The sequence below is a fragment of the Scardinius erythrophthalmus genome (genome assembly GCF_964197995.2).
Source record: "Scardinius erythrophthalmus genome assembly, chromosome: 14".
Classification (NCBI taxonomy): Eukaryota; Metazoa; Chordata; class Actinopteri; order Cypriniformes; family Leuciscidae; genus Scardinius; species Scardinius erythrophthalmus.
In genome coordinates, this window is record NC_138234.1 from 28,571,366 (window position 1) to 28,580,786 (window position 9,421).

Below are 9,421 nucleotides of genomic sequence, written 5' to 3' on the forward strand. Positions count from 1 at the left end.
ACAGTCAATTATTTTTTCTCTTTGTATATGAAGAGTTCAGATGCAAAAGCCTCTAAGTGCCATCTGAAATTTTCTTCTAGAATGATCATTTTTATCAAGCTTGTATATTTAAGTTAAGTAAATGACAATTAACAGGTCATTTGCATTGCCATTTAAGTGAAATTATTGAACTTAAATATACGAGCTTGATAAAAATGATCATTCTAGAAGAAAATTTCAGATGGCACTTAGGCTTTTGCATCTGAACTCTTCATATAGAGATGAAACATGGTGCTCAAGATTGAGATCTGCTATACAAGTTGTTATAGATACACACTCCACAGAATGAGTAAATGGTGTCTTCAACTGCACGACAGTCAGACCTTTTTTTATTATTCACAAATTGTCAAATCCCACAGAAAGTTCCAGTAGGAACAAATGTACGATGCATCCCCACCTGGAATGCCTGTACATTGTTTTTTTTGTTTTGTTTTTTTTGTTTCGGGATCAACATCTTTGTTGGTCTTGAAACAACATTCCAACCAGAACCCCACACCTCACACAAACAATAAACTAGCCCTCAAATCAGTGGACAATTATTGTTTGATAAAGATGGTGTTCAAACCCCTAACATTAACCCAAGCCTAAATCTAACATTAGCCCTAAACCTAAACCTAAAATGTGATTGGTTGATAAGGATGTTTTTCCAGGACCAACAAGGATGTTGATTCAGGAAACTTCCTCCTTGGTGAAATCACATTCACCTCTATGTCAGTGGTGGACAGTAACGAAGTAAATGTAATTCGTTACTGTACTTAAGTAGTTTTTTTGTGTATCTGTACTTTACTTAAGTATTTAAATTTTGGAAGACTTTTACTTTAACTCCACTACATTTCGAAGTCAAATATCTTACTTTTTACTCTACTACATTTTCAAAATCAGTCGTTCCTTTTTATTTATGAGTGGATAAAAACTTAACTGGTCAAACGAGCCACCAATCACTAGCCTACAACGTGCGTGCTTTGTTTTGAACTTGCCTTGGCGCTTTCTGCGTGAACCAGAGCTGTTAAATATGAGAGTTGCGACCATAGACAGTATAAGGTTGCGACACACTAGGCTTGTTCGACTTGAACCGGAGCTGCACAGACCGATCAGTTTATGACATCGCGAGAGTGATTGAAAAGCATACAGAGCCGTCTACTACACTAGTACACTCTAATCGATCTCGCAGTATTTTAATATCATTCGAATGGTCTGTGCAGTGTGCAGCCGCTGTGATCTCGCCGCCGCGCGGTCACGTGATTGCCAATGATTTTAAGCGGGGCAGAGCAATTATTTTATTATAATTACTATTATTGCAGCAATTATCGGTAAATATTGACGCATAATGAGCATTGCTTATTACGTTGACACTAAAATTACTTGCATATAATAGCATTTTTTTTTCTGGGGAGTAGCAGAAACACTGCATTAATACGTTTTGGTGTTTTGGAAGGAAATAGGCTGCTCCCATAACGTAGAAAAAAAAAAAAAAAAAAAAAAAAAAAAAAATATATATATATATATATATATATATATATATATATGTATGTGTATAAATGTGTGTGTGTGTGTGTGTGTGTGTATGTGTGTGTGTGTATTTAATGGTATTGTGCAGGTTTATGTGAATGTATCATAACATTAGGATGTTTATAATAGGCCTATTATAACCATAGATGCTCGTGAAAATATATATACAGTAATACTGTAAATGTATTATACCTTATGGGAACAGTCCCCTTCCGTCCAAAATTAAACACACAAAAAATGTATTCAATTCAAAAATATATATAATATAAATATATATAGAGACTAATTAATGTCATTTTATTAATAGATTGATGTGCCAAGAGTGACATTGGAGTCTTCACGTAGACTGAGTTAAGCAAGAGTCTTGTGACAAAAAATTATAATAGGACATTATAGCCATAAAAAAATCATAGTACTTGGATACTTAAGTACATTTGAAGGCAAATACTTTTGTACTTTTACTCAAGTGAATGTTTAAAGGCAGCACTTCTACTTTTACTTGAGTAATATTTTACCTTGAGTATCTTTACTTTTACTCAAGTACATGGTATGTGTACTTCGTCCACCACTGCTCTATGTACATATTCTTCTGATAAAGATGCAGATGCGCTCATTGCCACCTTCAATATCAAACATACCGTATTTTTTGTCATGTTTTCAAGAAGATTCAAGGTGACTTTAACTAAGAATCCAAACTGTTTAAGCTGTTATGACTTTTCTGAGAATATATTACTTCAATGAAGACATTCTTTGTTTTAAACATAAATATAACAGAATACAGTGCAGGTTATGCTCAGAACTAAAGATATAGAAATACAGTGAACAGGAAGGAGTTGTTTAGTGTTTTTCTCACTGTTGTGTGGCGCCTTCTACTGGATAAACACCTGAACTAAATCTTTGAAATACTGTACAGTGATGCTGTATTTGGATACTTAATCCACACTTTAAAATGTAATTATACAACCAAATATTAAACAACATTTATTTTAAAGACATTAAGCACAAGTACACTGTGTTACTGTCGATTTACTTAAAGGGATAGTTCACCCCAAAATGAAAATTAGCCCATGATTTACTCACCCTGAAGCCATCCTAGGTGTATATGACATTCTTCTTTCAGACGAATACAATCGGAGTTATGTTAAAAAATGTCCTGGCTTTTCCAAGCTTTATAATGGGAGTGAATGGGCACCATTTTTTTTAAGTCCATACAAGTGCATTATATCCCTCATAAAAGTGTCCAAAATGGCTTTGAGGGGTTTAATAAAGGCCTTCTGAAGTGAAGTGATGCGTTAGTGTAAGAAAAATATCCATATTTAAAACTTTATCGACTAAAATAACTAGCTTCCGGCAGACGGCCGTACTCATCGATTTACAGCGAAAGACTAACCCTTGAACTTGACGCACAATGTAATGACGAACGCAGTTGACCAGCTCTGTTTGTTTCAACCGTGAGAGGCGTCAAAGCTTACGCTACTCCTACATCCTATGTCATACATCATCAAGTGTTACTCTTTTGCCGTAAGTCAACTTGCGTACTGCCATCTGCTGGAAGCTAGTTATTAAATATAAAGTATATAGTATATATAAAGTATATATAAAGTTTTAAATATGGACATTTTTCTTACAAGAACGCTTCACTTCAGAAGGCATTTATTAACCCCTCAGAGCCGTTTGGGACATTTTTATGATGGATAGGTGCACTTGAATGGACTTGGTGAAAAAATGGTGCCCATTTACTCCCATGATAAAGCTTGGAAGAGCCAGGACATTTTTCAATATAACTCCAATTGTATTTGTCTGAAAGAAGAATGTCATATACACTCACCTAAAGGATTATTAGGAACACCTGTTACATTTCTCATTAATGCAATTATCTAATCAACCAATCACATGGCAGTTGCTTCAATGCATTTAGGGGTGTGGTCCTGGTCAAGACAATCTCCTGAACTCCAAACTGAATGTCAGAATGGGAAAGAAAGGTGATTTAAGGAATTTTGAGCGTGGCATGGTTGTTCGTGCCAGACGGGCCGGTCTAAGTATTTCACAATCTGCTCAGTTACTGGGATTTTCACGCACAAACCATTTCTAGGGTTTACAAAGAATGGTGTGAAAAGGGAAAAACATCCAGTATGCGGCAGTCCTGTGGGCGAAAATGCCTTGTTGATGCTAGAGGTCAGAGGAGAATGGGCCGACTGATTCAAGCTGATAGAAGAGCAACTTTGACTGAAATAACCACTTGTTACAACCGAGGTATGCAGCAAAGCATTTGTGAAGCCACAACACGCACAACCTTGAGGCGGATGGGCTACAATAGCAGAAGACCCCACCGGGTACCACTCATCTCCACTACAAATAGGAAAAAGAGGCTACAATTTGCACGAGCTCACCAAAATTGGACAGTTGAAGACTGGAAAAATGTTGCCTGGTCTGATGAGTCTCGATTTCTGTTGAGACATTGTCTGAGACAGAGTCAGAATTTGGCGTAAACAGAATAAGAACATGGATCCATCATGCCTTGTTTCCACTGTGCAGGCTGGTGGTGGTGGTGTAATGGTGTGGGGGATGTTTTCTTGGCACACTTTAGGCCCCTTAGTGCCAATTGAAATGCCACGGCCTACCTGAGCATTGTTTCTGACCATGGCCATCCCTTTATGACCACCATGTACCCATCCTCTGATGGCTACTTCCAGCAGGATAATGCACCATGTCACAAAGCTCGAATCATTTCAAATTGGTTTCTTGAACATGACAATGAGTTCACTGTACTAAAATGGCCCCCACAGTCACCAAATCTCAACCCAATAACTTTGGGATGTGGTGGAACGGGAGCTTCGTGCCCTGGATGTGCATCCCACAAATCTCCATCAACTGCAAGATGCTATCCTATCAATATGGGCCAACATTTCTAAAGAATGCTTTCAGCACCTTGTTGAATCAATGCCACGTAGAATTAAGGCAGTTCTGAAGGCGAAAGGGGGTCAAACACAGTATTAGTATGGTGTTCCTAATAATCCTTTAGGTGAGTGTACATCTAGGATGGCTTCAGGGTGAGTAAATCATGGGGTAATTTTCATTTTTGGGTAAACTATCCCTTTAAGTGCACTTGTCATCATTCAGTCTAACTTATACAAATGCACAAAGCACACTGTGAATACAAAGATTCAAAAATAACCCAAACAAGACAGAACTTTCCTGCTAAGTTTATGCTGTGGTCACTTTCCATTTCTCTACTTTAATGTACAAGCTAGCATTAGTGCTAGTGGTGGAATCAGATTTTATTGTTGGGATAGTCGACCTCTTCTTTCTTCCCTCGTTCTCGATTGCTCTGACTCTGCCGGATCTTTCGTGTGGACTCGATGCCTGAGCTCTCAAACAGCCGTGCCATGAAGGCCAGGCCCTCACGTTTAATGTACGACTTTCCAGCAAAAGTGTAAAGTACAGGATTTATAGAGCTACTGATGAAAGTGAAAGTGGAGGCGAAGCCACGGAAAGATGTCCAGATTTTATTGACTCTGTGAGGATGAGGATGAATTAGTTATTAAATTAGAAAAACACAATTAAAGGATCCAGAATGGCATTTCCTTCTGTGAATATTTTTAGGCCCTGTTTACACCTGGTATTAACCCTCTGGGGTCTGAGCTGTTTTTGGGGCCCTTGAGATGTTCTGACATGCCCTGACATTTGTGCTTTTTTCAGTTGCTTATAAACATATTAATGGCAAAGGTGTAAATTCACTCTATAAAGCACAAACAGGGCTACCATAATATGTGAGCCACGTGTATGTACATGTTTTCATTTTTGAGAGAATAATGTTTATGCATGGTTATTGAAAAAACTAAAAACTAAAATTTCTGAAATAAGGCCACAAAACACATAGTAAATATGTGTCAATAAGACTTTTGAATAATGGATGTCCTCGCCTAGTGTTTTTTCTTCAAAATCATGTGAAAATAGTCTTGCTTTATCGTTCACATAAAACCATACATTGATTTAAATTGATGTAAAACAGGTTTTGCTTGGAGAGCCAATATGCAAGGAGGCGTGAACGAGGAGTGGTTTACAACTTAGAACACCCACTCTGCATAATGACTCTGTATAATTAGCCATTCATTCAGGTGTGACACTGACTGAGCCACAATGAAAGGACAAAAGATATATTTAGAAGAAGACTTATATTGATCATTTAAGATTTTGCTTACATCTATCTTGTAAATATGTTTTGCCATTTTATTAAAAAGGTTACAATTACAACAATATTACAATTTCAACAATATTTCAAGTGTACTCTTTCTTTGTAAAAAAAAAATGATTATAGGCCTACATTTTATCTATGTATTCATTACTTTCATATTTCGCCTGACTGTAACGTTGTTTCCATGAAATATTAGGGCATATTGTTAATTTGCAGTTTAATACGTTGCTTATACAAATAGCCTACATTTTATTTCAACATATTTCAGTCGATTTTTACTCATCTCAGTATAGCAATACAGTTTGCTGAAACATCATCATTCATTCACACACGCGATTTAAATTTAAACTGTCTTTGCCAGCTGTGGTAAACAGCGCGCATCTCTGCCGTTCATTCATTCATAAACAGAAACCCGCGTGAAGAAATTCACGTGAGAAGGAAAAAAACTTACTAGTATTCCTCAGCTCGCTCCTCGATATACCCGCACTTCTGGGGGACATTTTCCATTATTATTCCTCACAGCTGCAAGACGGTGTAAACAAGTAATGATCTGAATAAACTTGTGTTTTCTCGCGCTGATATGGGGGCGTTCACAGGTTTGCGCGGATTGCCTCAGTCATTTGCATTTGAATAGCGTGCGCTCTCCGTGGGCGGAGTCACATTACATCTGAATTAGATGTAATTAGCTTGACTGGAATCGCTCTCTTTTAATACAGATTTCACAAGATGAGAATATTTGTTTTTTATATAAATTACTTCATTAAAAAGAAGAGAATTCAAGCTTCATGCCTGTGTGACTGTATGCCTGTTTGACTGAGTATTCGCTGAGTTATTGTTCATTTTCGGACGCGTTTCAGAATGGACTACACTGGCAGAGAGAAGGCAGAACTCGCTTCGTGTTTATTTTTCTTTATTTGGCAAAAAGCACAGCACTTTGTTTTTATTGTGAGTATACACAAAAATAATACACATTTAACAGAATCGATTGATGTATGAAACTTGTTTTGTAAAATCAAATTCAAAAGAGTATTTCGGGTCTCAATTCAACTCATAAGGAAAAAAGCGAGCAGATCACGCCGGCGTGATCTCCGACCTCTGAGGGTTAAGATGCATTTTGATCGATCGGATAACAAGTGGACAACGCTAAATACAGGTGTAAACGGGGTCTGAAACATTTTGAGCTTGTCCACTTTTGACCACTTCCAGAGGTAGTCGAAAACACATTCGACCGGATTGCTTTAATAGTGTAAACACTCATGTGGTCGGATGCGTTCGAACAGCTACAAAAGACCACCTACTCTCCGCCTACTGATGTGTAAACATTATGGGAAGTGTGCAATTCAGAAGGGATTTAAACTTCTTCAAAAGTTTGGTTTGAAGACAAAAAACGAGAAATGTTCTCCCCCCATTCCTGATTTCTAACATCCCATACATTTAGCCGCTCATAGTCTCTCTACTTGAAGAAATCAGGACAGAAATGGCTGAAAGTGGACAAAATAGACTAAATTAACACACCACGTGGAAACGGGAATGTGTTGCCCTCGTCTACCTGACCAGGTGTAAACAGGGCATTCGTTTTAGTTACTCACCTGGCTTTTGCAGGGGAATCTTCTGGGAGAAAAGCACCAGCCACCTGTTTAGGAAAAACAACGAGATTGATTTCTTTAAAACCAGGAGTTTTCAAACTCTTTGAAGCCTCTGAGTTTTTTTTTTTTTTTTTTTTTTACGCACCTCCACCATATTCATGATATGAAATGGGAGCCAGGTCAGGCCGAATGTGATGACAATCACCAGGATGAGTTTCTCACTTCGGATGTGCCTACAAAACCGGGTCTTGCGAATTCTGCGTAGGATACACACGTAGCTGCCTATGATCAGTCCATACGGCATCAAGAAACCCAACAGAATTTCAAAACAGTGCTGCAGTATCGCCTAAAACAGAGTAAAACATATGTGTAGAATAATTTAACATGATTTCCTTTCAGATATAGAGTTTGTCTGGTCAATCTATAAAGATCTTTTTTATTTTTTTTTATTTTAGGCCTACGTGTGTCTATTATTGGGGCAGATGTTTACTGTGTCATTGACATTGATTTGTGTCGTCTGACTGGGAAAAGATGGAGTTTCGTAATATGCCTACCTTTCTATGACACAGAACTTAAAAGGTTTCATAGCATCAGCAAGCTCAGTTGTAAGGCTATATAATTAAACAAAGCTAAATAAACACAACCACTACCAAAAAAAGGTAGTTACTGGAAAAGTTACACTAAACAACTGAGCTATTATGTCAAAATTAAGTTAATAGCTTTACTACTATTATAGTTACTTGCTCATGTTTACAGATGATTTTGAATTTTTGCTATTTCCTATTTGTTAGTAATTACTGAAAAATGTTTATCAGGCAAATGCAACTTACATCTCGTGGCTGAGAATGTTTACAAGCACATGCTACAAACTTTGGCTCTTGCTCACTCCTGAAAGTGGTCCAGAAAACCGAATAAGGTACTGACATACAGAGAGCAAGAATCCACAGTGCCACCAACACCCGAATGATCCCCCTCCGGTCTGTCAGGACACCAGCATGTTTCCGCCACACGACAGCCACCATCCTGTGCAGACTCATCAGCGTTATCAAAAATATTGAAGCGTACATGTTGGCACTGCAGAGGTACAACAGAATCTTGCACAGTGGAAGGGTAAAAATCCAGGTGTGTTTTACTAAATAAACAATGAAAAAGGGCATTAAAAGCATCACGAATCCATCCGCACAGGCCATGTTTAGGATCAGGAGGGTAGTGATGGAACGGTGGCGGGTTCGAGTCAGGATGCTCCAGATGACCAAGAGGTTTCCAGAGATGCCAATCGGTAAGAAAAGGCAGAGGATCAGAGCCCCTGTGATCCTTCCAGCACTAGTACTCACGTCTGTGTCAGTAACATTGTTCGTTTCAGAGTTGGTGGTGTTGAAGAGAAGGTGGATTGACATGTTATGAGATGGACTGCGAGAGTAGCAAGGTGCCTTCTTGAAGAACAACTGACATAAGAGTAACTCCCGACTTCAAAATGGCACTAGCAGTAACATCAATAGATTCCAAACTATTTATTGTGCATTAGTGCAGGTATACATTGATAGCTTTCCAGATGAATTACCAAAACAAATTTTACCAAAGTGCATAGACTGCTTAATGTGATCGTTATCTGAACTTGTTTCCTGTTCGACTAAATGCCTGTCATAGCAAACAAATTCAGTGGCAGCCATCTGTCAAAGACCCACTAACCAGTTACACAGAAAGGAAACAAGCACATTTTATTTTATTTTATTTTTTACAACACACATTGTAAAAAAAATATATATTTTAGGGGTGAAGACTAAAAAAATACTGTTTAATGTTGTTATTTATTTTTTAAATTCATAATTTCATAATAATTTCATAATGTATTTTGTGAAGTCAGAGTATGTTGTACATGTGTGCTGAGCAGAGATCTGGGATGAGCTATATTTTGCTTAGAGGTACAGTATGTGTGCAATATAACATGTTCACTGAGCAGAGATGTTTCCACTGATGCAAATACACCAAGGATAGTTCTTAATATGGAAAGTGGATTGTGCCATGTGTAAGCATGACATATATGTTCCATTTTTAAAGCTCAAGCAACATGTTTTGCTACCTTACAAGGAAG

At 37.7% G+C, this 9,421-nt stretch overlaps 1 protein-coding gene across 1 annotated transcript; it reads right to left on the minus strand.

Annotated features, from left to right (window-relative positions):
• Positions 1-4,819: 4,819 nt before the first annotated feature.
• On the minus strand, positions 4,820-8,726 carry LOC308702207 (leukotriene B4 receptor 1-like; the record flags this gene model as incomplete). The annotated part of the gene is made up of 4 exons (XM_081384872.1): positions 4,820-5,063; positions 7,333-7,376; positions 7,475-7,675; positions 8,160-8,726. 4 exons carry the CDS (start codon positions 8,724-8,726, stop codon positions 4,820-4,822), a joined length of 1,056 nt encoding a protein of 351 aa, XP_081240998.1.
• Positions 8,727-9,421: the final 695 nt, after the last annotated feature.